The 24,425-nt window shown below is 44.9% G+C and overlaps 1 protein-coding gene and 1 non-coding gene across 2 annotated transcripts; one reads left to right on the forward strand and one right to left on the reverse strand.

Moving 5' to 3' along the window:
* Positions 1-256: 256 nt before the first annotated feature.
* On the reverse strand, positions 257-2,355 carry LOC150039741 (suppressor of cytokine signaling 5-like). Its single transcript, XM_090327598.1, is given in 2 exon segments — positions 257-1,529; positions 1,532-2,355. Coding segments are annotated over 2 exon segments (1,611 nt in total). The 5' UTR covers positions 2,093-2,355; the 3' UTR covers positions 257-479.
* Positions 2,356-5,530: 3,175 nt separating this feature from the next.
* LOC150039742 (U6 spliceosomal RNA) lies at positions 5,531-5,632 on the forward strand. Its single transcript, XR_016534252.1, has one exon. It is a non-coding gene; the product is annotated as a U6 spliceosomal RNA (small nuclear RNA).
* The last annotated feature ends 18,793 nt before the right edge of the window (positions 5,633-24,425 follow it).

A 24,425-nucleotide genomic window follows, 5' to 3' on the forward strand; every position in this document is an offset into this window, starting at 1 on the left:
ACAAGGGAGGCAGTCTACTTATTTGTTTGCTTGTTTGTTTTTGGACTTTCAAAGCTTGACTTATGGTAACTACAAACAACACTACTTTGGGAGGTTATAGAAAAATTCTTAGAAAAAATAATTTAAAACATTAGTCACACTGTTGAAATACTCATCCAATAATTTGTTCTTCAGTAAGAAATAGAACTCTTTTAAAGCACATGCCCCAGAGTTGCCTTGTTCAATTACTATAGCCACTAAAAAACCAAACTGCTCGATAAACTGACAAATGTTTTTGCAGCCTCACTGAACACTAGCTTTATCCTGCTGTTGTAATAGGCACCACTGTCTGTGTTACAGCAGATCCCAACTGACAGAGGCTACCTACTAAACTTGCATCCTGTGTGAGAATCCTAGCACTGACACTGTGCTTCCTATAGGTATACTGTCTAATGCACATAAAAGCAAACCTAGTTAATGCCCTTTGGGGTCAGAAGAATTTACTTTGCCTTGATTGGCTCTCGTTCTAACCAGCGAACTCTAACTTTTTGCTTATAATGATACTCTTTTAGGAAATCCTGTAACATTGATGGCAGAGGGAGCCCATCAATTCCATCATATGTAGTGCACCTGCAGATTACTGCACGGCAGATATACTGCAGGCTGAAAGGAAAAGTCCTATTCAGTGATATAGTAAGCAATGGTTCAAAAAACATGCAAGAACTGGGATCTTTATAATGTTCTAGAAGTCCTGTTACAGTAGAGGAGTGAAACACACATGGGTCGTGGGCATCAAAACTGAAGTTGTGATTCCACTGTTCGATTCTGGCATGCAGGGATCTGTTGTAGCGGCGGAAGCTAACAGAGAAGAGGTAGTCCTCTTGCGCAGAGTCCCTGAGCAAAAACGTGCCTTCGGGTTTCCCTTCAAGAAGGGCTTCTGCTTCATAACGGTCCATCACCCCCCAGTAACAGGGATTTCCTGTGATCTGAAGCAGATCCGGCACAAGGCAGTGTATGTAATCAATCTGTGTATGGACTTTCCATGCACCCTGTCTACTAATGTGGGCATGACTGTCTCCAGACACCTGGCGCTGTTTCTGCCGCCAGGACTGCAAGCACAGGGTTGTCGTGTCCTCTTCTGAGTCACAATTACCCTGTGGAACTGTAGCACTGTCCCCACTTATTTCTGTCATTCCAGGAGCTAACTTTGGTCCCAGTTTATACAATAGATTAACCTGTGCAGTAGCTTCAAATGTATGTATTTGTGCATTGGGAGGGGAGTCTACCCCTTCTTCAATACTAAGTCGTCTTCTTTCTCGAAGTCTGTCTTCTTCATCTTCTGTAGAAACTAATGATGGATCAAATGTATCAAAAAATGTTGAATGTGGGCTCACAGGAGCTGTATGCTGTTTAATCAAATGCCATTTTGGGGCTAAATCTGAGCCAGCAGGAAAAGGGCATTTCTCCAGCATTAATTCAGAAAGATGTATTTTTCTTTTGTTGGAGAAGAGTGGCTTTGAGTGTTTGCTGTAGGTCCTCACGGGGAAAAAAACAGGCCCACGGTGTCCTGCAACCTCTGTCTCAGTGAGCGGCTCCCTAGGGCTCTGCTGGAAACACTGTCCTTATCGTGCACAGAGCTGACTCCGTAGCGCCTCTCTCGCCTCTGAAGTCCACTTCGAGTTCTACCAAACTTTTTATCAGTATCCAATGAACTTTGAGTCTTTGTGAAACAGGAATGTTTTTTCTTCCCACCCCACGGGGCATGTCGAGAGTAGGAATCTCTCCGAGCAAGCCTTGTTCCTGGGGCAACACATGAGTCACTGTCCTTCTCAATGCTTATTTCAACAATCTGAGGGATTTCTGCAGCACAATTTTGGTTTCTCCTTGAAGAATTCTTTGAAGGGCTTAATCCCAGTTGTAAGGCCACATTTTCTCTTAAGGGACTGCTTTGTTGCTGAGGAGATGAATCCCCCAGGCTGATGTTTTTCTCTTTGACAGACAGACATCGGTTGGAATTCATGTCCATACTTTCACTACGACTTCCCCTCTCATAACCAAAGAGATTTTGACACCTGTACTTGAGGTTATTCCACATTTTCCCCACTTTATCCATTGATTATAAGATCAATTTGGTCCCTTCAAATGCTCTGGGCCATTGTTTCTTGATCAATATCTCCTTCCAGTTGCACGCTCAGTTAAAGCATCTTTAAACTTCTATAGAATATGTAGTTCAATTTTGCAGGACCTTTTTCCAACCAGAAAAGCAATTCTTCAGAAACGCCCCGCGAGCCTACTGCGTGCAAAGCTCCCCACTACGCGCGGTGCTCACGGGCTCTTGGCCCGGGCTTGCCTTCCTCTTCCCGGCCGGCCCATCCCAGCCCGAGGGCCAGTGCGCCAGGGTGCGGAGGCGCGGGCTGGAGGCGGACGGCACCAGACGCGGGCGCCGGGGCGAGGAGGAGCTGCAGCCGCTGGCCGCGGCGCGGGGACAGGGGACAGGTAGCCGGCCGGGCGACCGCGGGGACACTCACCGGCCAGGGCGCGCGAGGCGGCCTCGGCCAGGGCACCTGCGGGCGGGCGGGCGGCAGCGACCCGGATGGCGCAGTCACCGAGAGGGCCAGTCCGGCCGCCTGCCGGTGCATCCCGTCCCCGCTGACTGGCCAGCCGGCGCAGCCTCGCCTCATCTGGACCGAGCTCAGGGACCCCAGCTCGGGCCGGATGCCCCCGCCAGCCCCCACCCCTTCCCCGGCCGCAGCGTAACTTTGGACCTGCCACTTTGCAAAAAGTCTTGACCTCAAAGTTGTTTTTTGTGGCGAATGTATTCCATGCACAGATCTTGTCGTCCTTCATCACCTATGCTGAAACAGCCTCCACATAGGGGAGAAAGCCAGGCTGTCTGAAAACCCACCAAGGGAAGTCAGGGTGGCCATGTCCCAACTTTTGACCTGAAATGATTCAAGGATAAGGGCAAATTAAACATAAAATCAAAGCAGAGAAATAGGAAAAATGCATCAATTTTCCAAATGTATGAGATCAAAGAGTGGGTAAAAATCGTGTATAACACTTACAGTAGGTATTTGAGCAAACATCTTTTAGTATCACAAAAAAAAGAGCAACCAATGAAAACTCAAAGGCATCTTAGAGCATATTTATTTTCAAGGAGGAGCAATAAATGCAGTGTGGTATACTTGAGAAATGTATATCTAGCCTTTTAAGTCTGTCAGCCTAGCCTTTGAATTCTGTCAATTGTTTTTTCACTCTATTATGGCATTTGTGGTTTCATTCAGAAAACTAAATAAGAACATTAGCCTTGACCTCAACAGAAAAGTAAAAACTAAGTGGCTATTGTCTAAAATGCAGGGTACATTATACTCAGAAGAGGTTCACTTTCCAGTGCACACCTGACATTGTTAGTACTGACACTAATAGGACGGAGTTCTAAAACAGAAAAGGAGAATGACTCACCCCTTTTAGTCTCACTCAAATTAGAAATCACTGTTCTATGAAGCTGACTGAAACAAACCACTTCCTACATCCTAGCCATTGACGTAGAAAGTAGCAGCTGATGGTCATCTTCAGTTTGCAAGGACATAAACTGAACACAATTCTGGAATGATTCTGCCCTTTTGTGCTACAAAGTCTATTTCCATCCTCCAAACTGGGTGAAAACCCACAGCAGTATCTCACCTCTCTAAGGAAAGAACAAAACCATTAGCTGCCTCTCACACAAGCAATTTGGAATGAGTTATGATGAGCAAGGGTCTGGTTTCTCAGTTGTAAATAATTTCATTACTTTTCTTTCATGTGTGCCAGGACTCTGGCTTGAACCCAGGATTCTTACTCTCTCTTGGCTTTTTTCCTTATGGATACCATGCTGCCAATTAAGTCATAGCACTACTTCTGGGTTTCTCACTGCTTAACTGGAGATAAGTCTCATGGTATTTCCTGCCTGAGATGGCCTGGAATCCTGATCCTCAGATCTCAGCCTCCTAAGCAGAGGATTATAGGCATAAGCCACCGAAGTCTGGCATAAGCGTTCCTCTGATAAAATTCAAAATGGCGCTGGGTAAAGTGGCTGACACTTGACTTGTAATCATAGCTACTAGCCACTAAAGAATGTGAGACTTTTTGTTGCCAGTCCTGGGCCTTGAACTCAGGGCCTTAGCACTGTCCTTGGGCTTTCTCAAGGCTAGTGCTCTACCATTCCCACCACAGCCTCATTTCTGACTTTTTTTAAATATGTAGTACCAAGGAATAGAACCTGGGTCTTTATGCATGCTTGGCAAGCATCTTACCACAAAGCCAAACACCTGGCCCAAGAAGGAGAGACTCTTATCTCCAGTTAATCACTAGAAAATGAGAAATGGGGCTGTGTGTCCAGGGGGAGGGCAGTAGCCTTGAGCTAAAGAGCTAAGGGAACAGCCCAAGGCCTGTGCTCAGGCTTTAAGTTCAAACCCCAGAGCTTGCAAAATACAAAAAAAGTCTCAAGGACTCTCCTGTCACATCTCAGATCTCAGCCTCCTATCAGATAGGATTACAGGCAGGTGCCACCACTGCTAAGTTTGAATAACTTTTGTGCTATCCCCTGGAATGTGGACCCCCCACAACACTAGTAGACAAAACAGACAAGTGTCACAGGGCAGTGGGCACTAACTGCATTCATGTTTACACATGTGTGTGTGCACAGAACAGCTAGCATCCCATGGGCCATAGGTGGAACAGTGTGCAGTGGGCAAAGCGTGGACCCCTTTTCAGGGCCAAGGATACTGAGGTGCTGGGGTCAAAGCAGGTCTTGGTGTCCTGAGTCCCAGGCCAAGGCATGTGAGAAGCCCCAGACCTGGGGAACAGGGTACCAGCGAGGCTCCAGCACTATCTGCAAAGTGGGAGGAGCTGGACTCATTGCACCAGCAGCAGAGGAGTCCAGGATCTGATCTGGGGTTTCAAGGGCCCCAGGCTAAATGAATCCTGTGTAGCAGCTCCCAGTGCACACCAGTAAATGACCACTCAGCCTACCCCTGGGACTTTCTCACCATCATATGGGGGTGTGGGGAGCAGGATGCACCATTGAGGCTGGAGGGGGGAGGTCTGATATAGGAACTACCAGATTTCACCAGAGAGACTGGAAAGCTCCACAAGAAGGCAGATCTCCGTGGATACAGGTGTTTGCTAGCAAGTGTATAAGAGGGCACCACAAGCCTGGTGGCTCCATGGTGCCCAACACTGGTGTTGGGGGTGGGACTCCCCCCGCAGTGCTGACTCAGTGGAAACTTGGACCTGTGGGGCCTTGCTCAAGACTGTGCTCCAGCAGCCTCTGCCTCTGCCATGGTGCAATCTAAGCACCTAACACCCTGAGGAGCTAGGATGACAGGCAGCTGCCAGTGGCTCCCAAAGCTGACCTTATCTTTGATTTAGAAACTCTTTGTCAATAACAGTTCAGTGTGAAGTAACAGGATATAGTAATTGGATAAAGTTAAGTGGACATACATATGTGAGAAATTTACAATTTAGAAATAATGTCAGGAATCAAATCTGTTTACACTAGTATAAACAGTAAAATACTTAGGAATAAATACATCCAACATGAAAGATACAGAGAAGATTGGCCTGGACCCTGTGCAAGGATGACATGCAAATTCATGAAGCATTCCATAGTTTTTTATATATCTTTGTTTATTTGAAATAGGATAGGGAAGGGGGAAAACAAGATGATTGGGTGGGGTGGGGGTAGGAAATGGGGACAAAAACATGAGAAAGGGGGCCAGGAGTTTGGCCTAGTGGTAGAGTGCTTGCCTAGCATTCACAAAGACCCGGGTTTGATTCCTCGGTACCATAAGAATAGAAAAAAGCTGGAAGTGGTGCTGAGGCTCAAGTGGTAGAGATACAGCCTTGAGAAAGTCCAAGGACAGGGCTCAGACCCTGAGCTCAAGCCCAGGACTGACAAAAACATTAGAAAGGGTAGCAATGTTTGTGAAGTAATGCACAACCTACCTGGCGAATATAATGTGATCCTTCTATTAATTACAATAAAAATATATTTTTTAAATATATCCAACATGTTGACTTGGACAATGAAAATTACACTGCACAGATAGTCTTCAAGTGTCCCAGTTTTTGCTTGATCTGCTTGCCTCTGAAGGAATTTTCTTTTAAGGAAGGAATTTATTAGTTTGTATAATTATACTTGCTGTCAAGTTTTTCACCCAATATTTCCTAATCATGTTGTATGTAAAAGATCATCAAAAATCATAATAAGCTGGGCCTGATAGCTCACACCTGTAATTCTAGCTACTCAGGAGGCTGTGATCTGACAATCATAGTTGAAAGAGAGCCAGGCACTTAAGGCCATGAGACTCATTTCCAATTAACCACGGGAAATGCATAGGTGGAGCTGTGGCTCACGGGTAGGGTGATTGCATTGAACTGAGGAGCTCAGGGACTGTGACAAGACCCAGAGTCAAGCCCCATATATGACACACACACGAAAAAATCATAATAAGCCTTTAGGAGAGAAGCATAGGATCTCAGATAAGAGGAACGGAGATGAGAGGTTTCTCCCAGGCAGGTGTGGTGGCTTACACTGCAATCCTAGCTACTCAGTAGTTAGCTGAAGAAATTATTAAAGAAAATGCAAGGCCAGTAGTTTGGCCTAGAGGTAGAGTCCTTGATTAATACAAATGAAGACCTGGGTTCATTCCTCAGTACCATATACATAGAAAGAAAGCCAGAAGTGGTGCTGTGGCTCAAGTGGTAGAGCTCTAGCCTTGAGAAAGCCCAAGCACAGTGCTCAGGCCCTAAGTTCAATACCCAAGACAGGCAAAAAACAACTTTTAATTTAAAATTTATGATTTATTTAATAAATGAATTTCCTAATAGGACAGGAAAGTCATCGGGAAAGCCATGTTATATCACTCTAAGAACAGGCTGAGTGATGGTCAGCAACAGGTGGGAGACAAAAGGGGATGGGGACTGACCCAGCCACTGCTTTGGGCTTCCGTGGGCTGGGGAAGCTTCGTGGTTCAGTGTTCATGGTAAGGTCCAGGGTCTTTTGCCTTTCCCCCTGCTCCTCAATGCCAGGACCTGGATGTCTTTAGTGCTGAGGCTGGCTTTGTCTCCTGAGTAGCTAGGATTATAGGCATGAGCCAACAGCACCTGGATCGAGACTAATTCTACTATTAGCTTCTTATTTATTTATTTATTTGTTTGTTTATTTATTGTGGGTCATGGGGCTTAATCTCACCCTGTAAGTTGTCTCTGAGCTCTTCAGCTCAAAGCTACCACCCTACCCTTGAGCCAAGCCCAATTTCCAGTTTTCTAGAGGTTAATTGAAGATAAGTGTCTCAGGGTGTCAATGTGTGAGAATTAATGCAATTGCTACATAGCGAATGTAACTATAACCCCTCTGTACATTACCCCAACAATAAAAATTATTTTTAAAAAGTCTCAAGTCCTTTTGTGTGTGGGCTAGCCTTGAACCTTGAAAAGCATGTCTTAATTGTGTGGTATAGCTATCTTCAGAGAGATGGAGAAAGGGAAAGTAGTGATGGCAGATAGATATTCAGAATAGGGAGAAAGCACATGCACTTCAAATCATCCACACTGGTGTTTTACCATTACTCAGAAAATTATAACCCTAGCTAATCAGGAGGCTGAGATCTGAGGATTGACCTTCATAGCCACCCTGGGTAGTAAAGATCACTAAAGATCAAGAGACTCTTATCACCAACTAATCACTAGAAAAAGGGGAAGTGCGGATGTGGTTCAAGGGGCAGGGTGGTAGCCTTGCGCTGAAGAGCTCAGGGACAGTGCCCAGGCCCAGAGTTCAACCACCATGACCCACCAAAAAAAAAAAGGTGTTAAGAGAGATTTGACTTCTGTGCAAATTTTATAATAAGCATGGAATTGCATTTTCCATTCCAAAATTTAACTCTATGTAGTATGTCATTTCTATAATGCCTGGACATACAGTGGAAGACATTGGAGGAGTAGTTGAAAAATGGATGCGTTCCACGTTCTTGGCTGATTAAAAGTCATTGAACATTTGTTCTGTTTGCTACTTTTCTTCTAGCAAATCTGTTCTCCGATAAATACTGAGCTGTGCCTTCCAGTTGAAAGATTTTACTCCATTGTTAGAGTAATGAGATTTCTCTGTCCTGTGTGTTTTATAAGTACAGAGCCATGAATTCTTAGTAAAGGACATTCCACAGTTGTTCCGTTCAAATAATTTCTCTCCTGTGTGTTTTCTTCTGCAAACTGAGGTCTGACTTCTTGAAAACATTTCACGGATGCTGGTGGCTCAAGCTTGGAATCCTAGCTACTCAGGAGGCTGAGATCTGAGGATCGAGATTCAAAGCCAGCCCTGGCATAAAAAGTCCAGAAATTAACTACCAGAAATTAACTACTCTTACATCCAATTACCTAGCCGACAAGTAAAGTAAAAAAAACAAAAAGAAACAACTTTCCATATTTGTTTCATCATAGGATTTCTTTCATGTGGAACCCTGAGCTGTGCCTTCAGAGTGAAAGACTATACACATTTGCTACATTCATAAGCCTTCACTCTGTGTGGGTACCCTGATGCAAACCGAGTTTCTTCTAGGAAGACTTCACATATTTTATTAGCCTTAAGGTTTCTCATCATTGAGAGTTCTTTTATGGTTGCTTAGGTGTCATATCTATGTGAAGGACATTGCACATTCGTTATTCATATGGTATCTCTTTTATATGTCATCTCTGATGATTAGTAAGGCCTTCCTCTAGATGAAAGACTTTTCACATTCATAACATTCAAAAAGTTTTTCTGTTTGTCTCTTCTGATGGTCGGCAAGGTCTGCCTTCTTGGTGAAAGCTTTTCTACATTAATTATGTAAGTTTTGTCTTCTGTGTGTACTCTGAGGATTGGTACGTTTTGCCTTCCGAGTGAAAAACACCTTATGTTCATTAAAATTCATAACGTTTCTGTTTTGAATGTGGTCTGATGATTATTAAGGATTGTTTTCCAGGTGAAAGATTTTCCTCATCTGTTACATTGAGAATGTTTCTCTTCTCTGTGTGTTCTCTGATGCAAAGGGAGGTATGACTTCTTTCTGAAAGACTTTCCACACCTGTTACATTGATAAGGTTTCTCTCCAGTGTGTGTTTTCTGATGGGCATTACGTGCTGACTTGTGGGAGAAAAATTTTACACACCTCTTACATGTTACAGGTTTCTCTCCTGAGTGTGTTCTCTGATGCAAAATGAGGTATGACTTCATTCTGAAAGATTTTGACATTTCTTACATTGATACAGTTTCTCTCATGTGTGTGTTCTCCGATGGAAAGTATGGTCTATTTTCTTGGTGAAAGACTTTCCAGACCTATTACATGTATATGTATTCTCTCCTGTGTGTATTCTGTGATGGGTAGTAAGGTATGCCTTCACAGAGAAAGAATATCCACATACTTTACATCCCTATGTTTTCTCTCCTGTGTGTGTTCTACGATGATTATTAAGTTCTACCTTCTGGGTGAAAGACTTTCCACATTTGTTGCATTCATATGGTTTCTTTTTTGTATGAATTCCCCAGTGTCTCCTAAGAGCTGATTTCTGAGTGTATGTTTTTCCATATCTGGTACATTCAGTTGTTTTCTTCTCTCTCTGAACTACTGCTTGGGTATTAAGAGTAGACTTATCATAGTTGTCTCTATGCTGGTTATGGTTATTGTCAGAGTCTCCCACAAAAACCCAATTATGGTTTAAAAATATGCTCTCTGAGTTTAAATCCTTCTCTTCACCATATCCAAAATACTTCAGCTCATCCGAACACTCAAATTTTGGTTTAAAATGCTCTGAATATCTGAAGGATTCTTCAACTACAGGAGACACACCTGGCCTAGATGCAGCACGTATATCACCAGGCTCCCTGTAAAGGATTGTGTTCTGACACTCACTGAATTCTTCAGTCTTCATCACTAATCCAGAATATTCCTACTCATCTTTGCCTTACGTTTTGAACTCAAATCAAATATTCTCACTAATCTTCCTCTTTCATCCACTGAATAACTATTGGTGACTCCTACTTCACATAGACATCCAACTGAATTTTCCTGGCAGGCTGTAATTATGTCCTCCATTTCTTGGATATCTAAAATGAGTTACAATGAAAAAAAAGACAAAAACATAAATAAGATTCCAATTTTCTTTAATGTAAAGACATTTGCTTTCTATAGATTTATTTTTCCGTTATTTCCTTACTTATTAATTTATTTATGTGGGTTCTGGAGGTTGAACTTGGCCTGGATATTGTCCCTGAGCTCTTCAGCTCAAGGCTAACACCCTACCCTTGAGCCAAGCCACACTGCCCATTTTCTCCAGTCTAATTGGAGATAAGAGTCTCAGGTCCTTTTGTGCCTGGACTGGCTTTGAAACTTGATCCTCAGACCTCAGCCTCCTGAGTAGGATTATAGGTGTGAGACATCCCCTCTGGCATTTTTTTTGGTTGTGGAGCTTGAAGTGTGGGTCTGGGCTCTGTCCCTGGGCTTTTTCGCTCAAGGCTACCACCATACCCACAGAGACACAGGCCACTTCCTGTTTTATAGTGGTTAATTAGGAGATAAGAGTGCCTAGGCTGGCTTTGAACTATGATCCTCAGACATCAGCCTCTGGAGTAGCTAGGATTCCAGGTGTGAGCCACCATGCCAGGTCAAGGTAGACATTTTCTCCCTCCCTAACTTTTAGAACTTTAAAACATCACAAATAATTCTACTTTGTATTGGTAGAGTTTTAAAATGAGTACTTACCATCTACATATAGTATCCTTATGGTTGTGTTTTTCAAATACTGTTTTTATTTACCATGGGGGAATAAGCTGTTTCTTTTATTTTCTTGAAATATGTATATATTGCTGCTTTCCTTCTCAGCCATTAAGTGAAGAATAGAAATATTTTCTAGATTCAGATACCACTGGAGTATTTAATCCATCCCCTTGCCATTTATCTAAATGGTAAAGGTTCCTGAGAGTCAAGATTTATACATGAATCTCTTGAGTACTAACTTCTCACTATCAATTTCTTCATGTATCTGTGGGAATTTTAAAGTTCACTTCGATGAATCTTACAGAAAGTCTAAGTACAAATCCCTTTTCAGACAATTCTGACCATAAGAACCACGAAAGGTCAAGGATACTCCAGCTCAGGACTTGTCAATCATCCACTGTAGAATAAAATCTTTGAATCTGAATCACAGTGTCTGCCCATTACTGAGAAGACATTTTTTAATCAAAGGACACCACCACTGGCATATTCCATTTTGTACTTTACCTGAGATATCCTAGTTATAAAGAAAATGAAATCTTATTTTCTGTATCTCTATTTTTTTGCTTGAAAATTATTTCCACAAAGATAAAGTGTATTTCTAACTCTAACTCTACTGCCAAACAAAATTCAGTATGTCTCCATATGAATTCTTGATTCATAAATCTTTGAGAAAAAGGATCATCTAGTTCTCTGCCATATGCATAACTTAGGGAAACTGGGAATATTATTGCTTCATACTGCTCAAAATGTATTTATCTACTGTGCTCTGGCTCTACCATCACTACACAAAATGCAATAACTCCCCTGTAAAATTCTTTTCTGAGACTTCTCGTATCCATGGTTCTGCACCCTTCTCCAGCTTTACAATCAATATAGATTTAGGAAAAGAATGCTCTGTTGATAAGGAATACTGGAGAGTTATTGCTCATGGTGTGTCCTCTGTGTTGTAAGGTTTCAACACATCCTGTTCACAAGGTTGCTCCTATAGGTTTCTCATTTCTCACTGGCTCCATGATTGACTTTTCCCTAGCTTTACATTTTTTCCCCATTGTGTGGCTAGAACTCAGCTTTTACTCCAGGCTAGCATTCTACCAGTATGAGTCCACATTCCAATTCCAGTTCTTGAGGGCTTAATTGTAGTTAGATTTCAGCCACCTGAGTAGGTAGGATTACAAGGATAAACCAATGCACCAGTGCCAGGTTTGGATTATGAATACACACTTGAAGTAATGATTCCTAGATCATGCTTCCAATAGTCATATGCATTCTACTCTAGACTATATATCCAATTACATTAATTACCTCAGATTTGTAAAGATAGTCTCTTATTAGGAGACATAGCTCTGATTTTTGTCAAACTACTGATTTGTCTGCTTAAATAATGAGAATAAATCAGTAGAAAAATGGGAAGGGGCACTGTGGCTCAAGGGTAGGATGATAGCCTTGCGTTGTAGAGCTCAGGAACAGTGCCAAGGTGCAGGGATAGGGCGGTAGCCTCGAGTTAAAGATATTAGGGACAGTGCCCAGGCCCAGAGTTCAAGCCACTTAACCCACCAAAAACAAAAGAATTACATAATCAAGTTGAAGTTTTTCTTAGAAGAAAACAATACTTGGGTGGGAGTTTGGCCTAGTGGTAGAGTGCTTACTTAGAATGCACAAAGACCTGGGTTTGATTCCTTGATACCTCATTTGAGTGTGACATGTTGCTGCAGTTCAGGTGGTAGAGTGCTAGCCTTGAGGAAAAGCCCAAGGACAATGCTCAGGCCCTAAGGTCAAGCCCCACCACTGGTAAAAAAAAGTAAAATACAACAAGAAGGAAACACTACTGCTAGGTGCCTGTGGCACATACCTGTAATCCCAGTTACACAGGAGGCTGAGATCAAAGGATTGCGGTTCAAAGCCAGTGCAAAGCCAGTGCAGGAGTCTGAGACTCCAGCTAACCACAAGAAAACAAAAACTGAGGATATGGCTCAAAGTGGCAGAGAACTAGCTTTCAGCTGAAGAGCTCAGGAACTGTTCCCAGTCCTAGAGCTCATACCCAATGACCAACAACTGCAACGAGAGAGAGAGAGAGAGAGAGAGAGAGAGAGAGAGAGAGAGAGAGAGAGAGAGAGAGAGAGAGAGAGAAGCAAAAAAAGAAATGAAATTTCCCACTGATAGAAATAGTTCATCTAAATAGAACTAATAGAACTAACTTCACTTATCCTCTAAAGATAATTTGATCTTTCAAGATCAGATGATTTTTGCTCACCCAAGGAAACCAGGTTGCTGTAGTTCCCCAGCTTTACATCTCCATACAGGGTCCTTGAGCAATGTTTAGGTCCTGCCACTCCTCACAACTGAAGTCCACAGCCACATCACCAAATGACACCACCTCCTGCAATGACACATTTCCTTCAAGAAATTAGATTTGAATCATGAGCACATCAGTTCTAGAATTTTATTCTTCTGCATGTATGCTTTTGTCTTACATAAAATACTTCCAGCTTCCTGAGTTATTCATAGAGTGGGAGAAAGAAAACTCAAAATACACATTTTCCCCAATATTATGGAGATAATTACAAATACAAAGTTTCCCTAATACATCAGAATACATTTCTGCTGCTAGCAATAGAGACAAACAAAAAATTAAGGAGCTAATAATTTGGCATGACAACGTGAGTTACAAGCAGGTGTCTGATAGAGTAGTTTTAGCTCATTTTGATAAAATTCACTAACAAGGAAGTAAACAAATAATAATTCCTGCATGTTCATATTCTGCCTCACTGAAAAAGCCATTTAGAGCTACTATTAAAAGGTGCCCTCACAGCTGGGAGTTTAGTCCACTGGTAGACCCAGGTTTGAATCCTTGGTACCACATACATAGAAAAAAGCCAGAAGTGTTGCTGAGGCTCAAGTGGTAGAACTCTAGCCTGGAGAAAGTCCAAGGACAGTGCTCAGACCCTGAGCTCAAGCCCAGGACAAAGAAAAAAGAAAAGTACCTTCATATGCAATCAAAACCTGCAGGACCTCACAGGGAATACAAACCACATCAGTAGATCTTTGAAAATCATAGCTTAAAGGTGAGTGTTAAAGGGAGCAACAATACTTAGGAAGGTAGGTAATGATTAATTTGGTCCTTACAAGATTTCATTTAGGTCCCCAAATAAAAATATGCTAAAAAATAAAAGTAAGTAGCACAAAAACATGCTATTGTAATCAATTTTGTTATCAAATTTCCAAAGATTAAGGCTGATCATTGATAGCCTGGTATTTCCTTCCTGAGCAAAAGAAAGGTTAGCACGAACTTTTGTGAACATTGCCTAGCTGCTACAATACAGAATATAGTTGGAAAATGAATCAAGTATTTCTTGATAAAATTTTCATTTATGCTCAGCCATGTTATCCTAGCTGTTAATCAGGCTGAGAGCTGAGGATCATAGTTCAAAGCCAGCCTAGGCACTAAAGAAGCTGAGACTCATCTCCAATTAATACGTAGATAGTAGGATTCCTTATCTCCAATTAATCACTAGATCTTATCTCTGATGAGTCTCTAGAGAATGGAAAGAGGGATTTCTAAAAGCACCATAAACTGTATCAAAGGAAGCTTAACTTTCAAGTAAACAAAGACCACAAAGCACTTCAAAAGCCTATATGGAGAATAATTTAAGGACAAATAGCTAACTCATTCCTCCAGAATATTTGAAGGTGGGTTTGACCACACTATTTCATTAACTGCAGTAGAACTTAACACAGTTTAATGTTAGGCATGAGAATGAGATTTCTGATAAGTTGATAGTGAAAATTTACCTTCCATGGGAAGTTACTTCCTAGGTGTCCTTGAATCACATAATATGTGTGACTACTTTTTATCACATTAGAAAAACTAGAAACAAACTGAAGCAAATCTGCATTAATTTAGACAGAATGTAAGATGTTATAATCTGATGAATCCACAAACCATTGTTATCTGACTTATGAACCTGTTCCCAAAGCTGAATATGTTTTTCTGTTTTTAATTCTTGGACACCCTTAGATTCATAAAATGCAATGTAAGAAATAAAAAGCAAATCACCAGAGACTTTGTCATTCTTTCCTGCTATTGACAATGAACAAAAGATTCTGGAAGCATGGCTGGGAAAGAAGGCAAATGAAGAGGTCAGGAAAGAACCTGTGTGATTTTGCCCCACAGTTTGTGGAGAAAAATCTAGCCACAGTGACTCACTCCTGTAATCCCAGCTACTGAGGAGGCTGAGGCCTGAGGTTTGCTGTTCAAAGCTAGCTCTGGCACTAAAAAGTCCATGAGACTCTTACCTTCAATTAACCATCAGAAAACCACAAGTGGGGCTGTGGCTCAAGGGGTGGGGCAGTAGCCTTGAGCTGAAGAGTTCAGGGACAATGCCTAGGTCCAGAGTTTAAGTCACACACACACACACACACACACACACACACACACACACACACACAAATTATACATGGGCTTTAAAAGCAGAAATCCTTCTTATGGGAGAAGAATCTTTACTAACTTAAGTAGAATGTTACACTCTCCACTAAAGATGAATCCCCACTTCATTAGATATAGATTTTATACAAGCAATTCCATTCTAAATATACATACAGAATTTGTAAACTAATGTTTCCATAAAATAATTCAATAACTGAAATCAATACAAATTACACCTTTATTAAAACTAGTTATTACTGAAAATACTCCTTCGGGATGTATCAACTACTTCTCAATTCATGTTAACTTTCCATATTCACAATTGAGAGCAGAAATGTCATGATTGCATGGTGGGATAATTTTTTACATTAAATCCAAGCCATTTCAGAGGGATTCAAAACCACAGCATTAAAGTTAACTGCATTCAGTGAATACAGTTAGGAGTCATTTTAATAGCTGTAGAGAGACAGCTTTCTGCCTTGGGACTGGTTGGAAGCAACCCTGAGCTTCAGTGGGGCTGAGCTTTCAAAAAGTAAACTCCATATTCAGGTGGTCAGGAAGGTTAAACTGGACTTCTTGATTTAGGATTTGGACTATCCTCATACACATTAGTAACTGAACATCCCTGTTTTAAATCACAAGTTTTGTATTTTGTATTATTTTATTACAACTATAATTTGTGCCAGGCACAGTGTCTTATTTCTATAATCCTAGCTATTCAAGCGTTGCGTGGGCAGGGAGAGTGTGTGACAGGGGCAGTGTGTGACAGGGGCAGTGTGTGACAGGGACACTTGGTGACAGAGACAGTGCATGGCAGCTAATCCTTGCGGAGGGAATGGGGTAAAGCTGACAGGTTTGGGTCATGTCCTTTGGAGTAAAGCCCAAGCTCATCCACTACTTTTTTTGTTGTTTTTTGTTTTGGGGGGTTTTATTTTGCCATTTGTGGGACTTGAACTCTGGACCTGGGCCCTATCCCTGCGCTCCTCCATTCAAGGCTGCCGCCCTACCCCTGAAACACAGCAGCACTTCCCTTTCTAGTGATGAATTGGAGGTAAGAGTCTCATATTCTTCCGTGCCCAGGCTGGCTTTGAACCTGGATACTCAGATCTCAGGCCGCCCTACCCCTGAAACACAGCAGCACTTCCCTTTCTAGTGATGAATTGGAAGTAAGAGTCTCATGTTCTTCAGTGCCCAGGCTGCCTTTGAACCTCGATACTCAGATCTCAGGCTCCTTAGTAACTAGGATTACAGATGTGAGCCACTGCACCCATCTCATCCACTACTTTGTGCCTTGCAAAGACCACTTGAGAAGTACTTTGCTGATTCTCCAAAGAACGTCAAGCCAAGAGGAGGGCAAAGACCCCTGAGACCTCCAGGTAGTATGCCACACCCAAGACAACAGGGACCAATTGTGTGAATGCAGTCACGTATGAGCCAGGGGGCGAATCTGACCCAGAACTCAGGAGCCAGTGGCTGGTTGAGTTCTAAGGAATTGGTGGGGACCTCAGCAGACCAGATCACCTTCAATGGAGAGGTGTAGAGGGTCACCGTGGTGACCTGCAGAGTGGGGTGTTGGGGGCAGAGTGAAGGACCTGCTTGGGCCTGGGGCTGGAGGGTGTGTGTTTGGGGTGGGCTCTACACTCTTGTGCCTGGGTCTAAAGCAGTCCATGCCGGCCGGCTTCTGGGAGCCTGTAGGGCTCACCCGCCATGCAGGTCCATTTGCCAGGTGGGGCCTGTCACCTGAGGAGGTGGGCTGGACTTTCACATTCGGGGACCATAGACCCCCATCAGGACCTACTGCAATTCTGCCCACTTTCCAATGGATCCCAAGAAGTGTTGAGTGCCCCATCTCCACTCCACCTTCCCACTCCACTCACCTGCCAGACTCCTCCAGCCTGGCGCCCTCCCAAGGGCTCCACCCCCAAGGACTCACTGTCATGCTGGACGCCCTCACCATGCCAGCTGCCCCACCGATAGCCTCACCGCCAGGCTGGATGCCCTCATCACGCCAGCTGCCCCGCTGACAGCCTCACTGCCATGCTGGATGCCCTCTCCAGGCTGCCTTCATCAGGCTTTTCCCCCCCACTGCCTCCCCCTTTCCCTCCCCCCTCAGCATCATCAGCTGGGCCTCCTCAGATCTTCCTTCTAGCCCACCCTGCAGAGGTCTCTCCTCAGTCAGTGGGAGCCTTTTGTTCTGGCATTTTTGGGTACAGGGTCCACTGCCCAGACTGTCTCTTTCATGACTGATTCCTCGCTGACTCCATCTGGTCACACAGCCCATTCTACTGGGGGACTCGGTGAGACCCCCTGCTTTCTTTCCACCTGTTAAAATTGCAGGCTTAACTGCACACCCGAGCCCCACTCCAGAACCCTGCCCCACATATCTCCCATGCAGTGCTGCTACACCCAGCATTGCCACCACCTGTACCAGAACCCATGGGCCATTCTGCACATCTGACCATCCCAAGACCATTGTATTTGAGGCCTCTAGCACCTCCTCAGCCAGAACCATCCCTCTTCCCTCTGTGCTTAGGTGCATATGTGGCTTCTGTAGCTCCTTTCCATACCCTCAAGAGCTCACTTGGGACTTCTGAAAGCCTCTGGAAGAAAGCCTCAACATTAGAGCCTGTCCTCTCCCTCCTTCTCCAGCACCTACATCCCTGCTCCTCATCCTACCGTCCCTGGAATTCTTCAAGGAATACGAGCCCCTCCATGATCCAAATGAGTCTCACCTGATCCGGCCATGCCTCCTTTCAGAGCCATGTGCCCTGAGTGATACAACCTTTCCTTGTGGCTATTGATTTTGCTGGTCCTGGGACTTGAACTCAGGGCCTGGGGTCTGTCCTTGAGCTTCTTTTGCCCAAGGCTAGCACTCTGCCTCTTGAGCCACAGTGCAACTTCCAACTTTTTCTGTGAGTGTGATGCTGAGGAACTGAACCTGGGCTTCCTGCTTGGTAGATGAACCCTCCATCACTGAGCCACTCCCCTTCCTCCATGTTATTGTGATCTCTTTGTCCCCAGCCACTCCAATTCACTGCAAGTTTGATAAAGCAGGCACAATGCTCACTCACTTACCACTGGCATGAAACTAGCAGGATGCCTGCCATACATTTAGCAATAAATATCCTATAATATCACATTATACTATATTAACTATTATATTCACATACTTGGAGGTAAGAAATGTTAGTACAATGGAAAATTAAAATGCTATCAGTAAAGATCTTTTTTTTGCCAGTGCTGGGCTCTGTGCTTGAGCTGGCCTGCCTTTGGACTTTCTCAAGGCTAGAGTTCTACCACTTGAGCCACAGCACCACTTCTGGCTTTTTCTATGTATGTGAATCAAACCCGGGTCTTCATGCATGCTAGGCAAGCACTCTACCACTAGGCTAAACTCCCAGCCCTCATGCCGGTAATCCTAGCTACTCAGGAGACTGAGATTGAGGATTGCAGTTCAAAGCCAGCCCAGGCAGGAAAGACCACATGAGACTAATAAACTACTCAAAAAAGCTGGAACTGGTGCTGTGGTTCAAGTGGTAGAGTAATAACCTGAGCACAAAGAGGCTCAAGAGAGTGGACAGTTCCTGAGGTCAAGCCCAAGCCCATCAAAAAAAATTAGGCCGGGCATGGTGGCTCATGCCTGTAATCCTAGCTACTCAGGAGGTGAAGACCTGAGGATCAAGGTTCAAAGCCAGCCCAGGTGCTAAAGTCCATGAGACTCTTATCTCCAATTAATCATGAGAAACTGAGAAGTGAAGCTGTGGCTCAAGGTGTAGGGCTGTAACCTTGAGCTGAAGAGCTCAACCACCACCACCAACAAAAACAACCAAGATTTTAAAGAAGGCCAAAAGTGTGGCCTAGTGGTAGAATGCTTGCCTAGCATGCATGAAGCCCTGGGTTCAATTCCTCAGTACCACATACTCAGAAAAGCTGGAATGGGTCCTGCGGCTCACATGGTAGAGTGCTAGCCTTGAGAAAGCTCAACAACAGTGCCCCAGCCCTGAGTCCAAGCCCTAGAACCATTCCCCCCCCAAAAAAAATTAAAAGAAAAGTCACAGGGGTGCTGCAAATATGAGAGGGACTTAACAAATGTGATTACATTGAAATAAAAAGTTTCTGCACAGCAAAGTACATAGTTACTAAACTAGAAAGACAAATATCAGACTGGGAGAAGCTCTTTGCCATTCATATATCCAATAAGGGCCTAGTATCCAAAATAGACAAGAGGTCAAGAAATGAATCCCACCCAAACTATTAACCTGATCCAAACATGGGCAAAGGAGCTGAACAGAGTTTACCTGAAGAAATAAAAATGGTCAACAGACACATGAGGAAATATTCAACATCCCCAGCCATAAATAAAATACAAATCAAAACAACACTGAGCTCCCATCTCACCCCAGTAAGACTGGCCAGGACAGAGAATTCAAACAGTAAGAGATGCTGGCTGGTATAGGGGGAGAAGACCCCCATTCCACTGTTGGTGGGAATGCAAATGAATACAAACCACTGGAAGTCAGTCTGGAGGTTTCTCACAAAACTAAACGCAGACCTTCCCTACAATCCAACCATACCACTCCTGGGCACCTACCCAGAGCATCACAAGCCAGGAAATGGTAAAGACACTTGCACATGTACATCCACTGCCACACTATTCACAACAGCCAAGTTATGTAAACACCCAATGCCTACAATAGAGGAGTGAATCAACAAAATGTGGTATATACATGCATCATGGAATTTTACTCATGCATTAGAATGAATAATATTATGTTGCTTTCAGGAAGATGGATGGACCTAGAATAAACCATGTTAAGTAGGCCAGGCTCAGAGAGACAAATGGTGTATGTAAATGGTAGACGTAAAATACCACTGGACATGATAACCCACACAGGGCTCAAGGCATTTACACACAAACAAGCTGTCTAAAGGAGGGTTTACTTAGGGGAGGAATCGAAAGTGTAACTCCTCTGAACAACTAATATAGCTTATCAAGATAAGTGCTAGGAAGTGGAAATGTGGGCAAAGAGTGGGCACAGGAAAGGAGGGATGGGGGAGGGTAAACATGCAGTCCTAACCTAGCGTGGTGGGCAGGGAGAGAGATGATTCAAGGATGAAGGAAGAGATGGCACTGATTATGGAGTACTGCATTCCTAATCTGACTTATGGAAATGCAGTCCCTTTGCAAAACTCTTCAATGGCAATTCAAACAGAGAGTTTGCTCTTCAGGTCTTCAGCTGATTGATCACACCATCCATAGGTGGACAGTAACTTCTCTTCTTTCAAAATGCCCTTGCAGCATTGTCTAGAGTGGTATTTACCAAAATCACAGATGACATCAACTCTCAGAGCTCAGCTGTCTCCACAGCTCGAGAGGAACCAGGTGGTGCCATGCCAGTGCTCTTCTCCACAGAAGAGCACAGGGCTTTCCCTGCTCCCTGGGGCGTCCACTCATCCAGCCTTGGTCTACTCCTCAATGTGAGGTCCAGGTGGACTGCTCAACTCAGACAGACCCCATCCCTGACTGAGCTCCTCCTCCTCCTGGGCCTCTGTGCCATCTGGGCTGCCCGCTGAACTAAATCTGACTTCACCCTCTGTTTCCGGTCCTGTGAATGGTTTGGTAGCCAGTGCTCGCATGAGGGTATGGCCTCCCAGCTGGCCAGTGGGTAGAGGCCCCTGCAGAAAGCTCTGAGAGGAGGGAGGGAGCGCCATGAGGACAGGAGGAGGGAGATAGTGAGCCAGTGCCCTGAGTCTTCAGTTCCTGGAACTGGAAGAGAAAGGCTGGGGAACAGGGATCCAGGGGCAGAGGAGTCACCCCTGGGGATGGAGGCTGAATCACCAAGCACCAAAGACCCAGGATGTCATGGGGAGTCCCAGTACCCACAGCCAAACAAGGAGCCAAGGTGCCCGGGGTCAGAAGATGCTGGGAGTCCAGAGTGGAGCCCTCTTAGGAGAAGGCTGGCAAGGCAGGTTGGGGCAAGCTCAAAAGGGCAAGGGAAAGGACACTTGTCCAGGAAGGCAGCAGTGCATTGTCCATGGATACCTACCTACACCAAGCCAGGCCCTTGCAGGGTGCTGGGCGTTCCCGGAATAGGCCCAGCCCCCGCCCTCACTGAAATGCCAGGGACAGCATGAAGAAGCTCGCTGGACAGAACAGGATAAGTGCTGCAACACGGGGCACAGCTGTAGGAGAAGGCCTTGCAGAGGGGTACATGGGGGTGAGGCTGGCCAGACAGACAGGCTGGACATTCCAGGCTACTCAGGGCCCGCACATAGGCCTGTAGTCACAGAGCTAAGCCTGTCATGCAAGGGCAAGTGTGTGGGCACAGCCTCTGATCTCACAATACCCAGGGCCTGCTTGGCCAGCCTTGCAGACTGCAAAGCCCAGGGCTCTGGGCAGCCTCCAGGTGCAGCGCCATCCCCACTAGCCTGGGGTATGGCTTTACCCATCAATTATGAGGGTCTTTGGCATCAGATAGAGAAACTGGTGCAGGAAAATGAGGAGCTGAAAAGCTGATGCGGCTTATCCAGGAGAATCAAGAGCTCAAATCTACCATCAAGATTCAGGCTAGCAGCCTCAATGGTGGGCTTGGCGAGGCTGGGGCCAGCCCTTCCCAGCACCCAGGTAACCAACCAGAAGAGACCACTCTCAAGGACAGTGGGGGATGACCCCTGGGCCAGGGGTCAGGTAAGGCGTAGATAGTACATAACTTGGGACACAGGACCCTAGTAGGATAAAAGGTAAATCTTGGCCTAATTCTACTCACCTGATAAGGAGCACCTGCCTCCCCCTGCTCCGCTCAACCAAAGCAAGACCAAGACTGAAAACCAGCCCTGCTGGTCCAGCCTAGAAGTAACCCTCTTGCTCTCTTTCCTCTCCTCTTCTGCTCTCCTATCTTCCTCTCCCCTACACTCTCCTCCTCACTTCTCCTCTTCTCTCCTCCCCTTTTCTCCCCTCCTCTCCTCACCTGCTCTCCTCTTCTTTCCCCTCCCCTCCTGCCCTCCTCTCCCCTCCCTGTGAAAGGGGTGGAGAGCCCGGAGTGTGGACATGGATTCCAGCAGCGACTCCATCCCCTGAATTTGTCCCTCAGCCCAGACCTCCGGTGCCCTGCGAGGTGTGGCAGCCCTCCCCACACAGGATCAGCACCCCAGAAGTGGCTCCAGGCACCACACTAACACTGGGAAGGTTGTCGTCCTTAGGGGTCCCATTAAACACACGGAGGACCCTTCACCACAGCCAGGAGAGTCCTCCTCCAATCCTCTTCCCTCATGACGTCCTTGTCCTCCTCAAGACCTCCTACTCTTCCCCTTCAAGACCTCCTCCTCCTCCTCAGTACCTCCTACTCCTCATCAACACCTCCTCCTCCTCAGGACTTCTGCTTCCTCCTCAAGATCTCCTCCACCTCCTCAGCACCTCCTCCTCCTCCTTAATGAGGGACCAGAAATCCTCCCAAGTCCCTGTCAGATACTCTCTTAATAAAACCCTTAAGTGAAAATTAACCTCTCAACAAGTAAATGTTCCGTTCTGTATTTCATGAGGCCCTTTCGTTAGGTTACAAAAATGGCTTTTAAAAGATGCTTGCTAAACAATTCTGTAAGAATGCTTACTAAATGATTTCTGTTAAATAATTGCATAAAAATTATAAATGGAATAAGAATAAGGAAGAACTGTATGTGCAAGACATACCTGTGGTTCAAACCTAAAACTGTCATTTCTGCTTGCTCAAGCAGTCAGTTGGTGATATTTGCCTTTAAAAGGACTGTGCAAAATGTAACCTGTAACTCCCCCTACTCCGAGCTAGAAGGTGAGTTCCCAGTCAGGCTGGTACCCTGCAATAAACCCTTGCTGTTGCATTTTGGACTCCTCGATCTCGGTGGTCTTCATTGGGGGACCCCTCCACTGGGCATAACATCTGGGGGCTCATCCGGGATACCCCAGGAACCCCACCGGGACCCTCAGGAGTCCGAAAGGTTTGTTGCCTCCTGATAGGTAAGAGCGTTCACTTGTCTGCTTTTTGTTTGTGTCAGTCATCCTTTTACTTTCGTTTTGTAGAGGTTGATCGGTCACATTTGTATTTGCAGACTCTCACTGAGGCAGACATGCCCGGACAGTGATCCTGGAGGGAACGGGAGACAGCCCAAACCCCATTTTGGGCAGGGGTCTTCCAGACCCGTTTGAGGGCACCAAGGTGATGTCCGTTCAATTTGACAGAGCTCCCCAAGGAGGGGAGGAGGGAGTCTCTCTAATTCCTCCTCTCACCAAGTGGAGCCTGTTTGGGCAGCATCCAATCAATTGTGAAGAAGCGCCATTTGGAAATCCCCGGGGTTGTCCTGTGAAATTTGTTAGTCTGAAATTGTTGACTGCTGTCAGTGTTGTTTGTCTTTGGTTTAATTCTGTTCTTTGTTCTTTACAAAATGGGGAATAACACCTCTTCTTCCCTAGATCTGACCCTTGCACATTGTGAGATGTGCAGGAGACTGCTAACAACAATAGTATAATAATTTAAAAAAAAAAGAAAGTGGGCCACTCTCTGCTCCTCCGAGTGGCCTACATTCAACATCAGGTGGCCCACTGGTGGAACTTTTGATTTAGCAACCATTCAGAAAGTGCAAGAGGTCATCCTTTGTTTGCGCACAGGGCATCCTGGCCAAATTCCCTATATAATTACATGGAGGAGATTGGTAGAAAAATAAGGAAGACCCTACCCCTGAGTAAGGTCATTTTTTACCTCCACAGGTTTCTAATTCAATTGTTCTGACCACCCGGATCAAGAAGGCACACACTCACGCTCCCATTTTACAGGGGGGCACTAGTGAGATTGAACTTTTTCCCCCTCCCTATGCACCCTCAGCAGCTCCGGATGAACCAGAACCTGCGGCTGTGGCTGCGGCTGCGGCCCCAGAATCACAGGGCTCAGATGAGGGCCTGGCTCGCTCCACCCAGAGTAAGCACGCAGGGACCCCACAGCCGATTCTACTATTGCCTTGCCCTTGCGTCCTACAGGACCCCGAGATGCCTAGGGCAACCAAAGTTTCCACTACTGGCCATTCGCTACTAGCGACCTCTACAATTGGAAAGCTCAAAACACCCCCTTTTCAAAGGTCCCCCAAGATCTTATTAACTTGTTTGAAACTGTTCTTTTCACCCTCCAGCCCACTTGGGATGATTACCAATAGCTCCTGGGAGTTCTGTTCACAACAGAGGAGCGAAATAGAATCCTGGAGAAGTCCCAAAG

This window comes from Megascapheus bottae, unplaced genomic scaffold (genome assembly GCF_031878675.1).
Source record: "Megascapheus bottae isolate mThoBot1 unplaced genomic scaffold, mThoBot2.hap1 HAP1_SCAFFOLD_45, whole genome shotgun sequence".
In the NCBI taxonomy this organism is placed as follows: domain Eukaryota; kingdom Metazoa; phylum Chordata; class Mammalia; order Rodentia; family Geomyidae; genus Megascapheus; species Megascapheus bottae.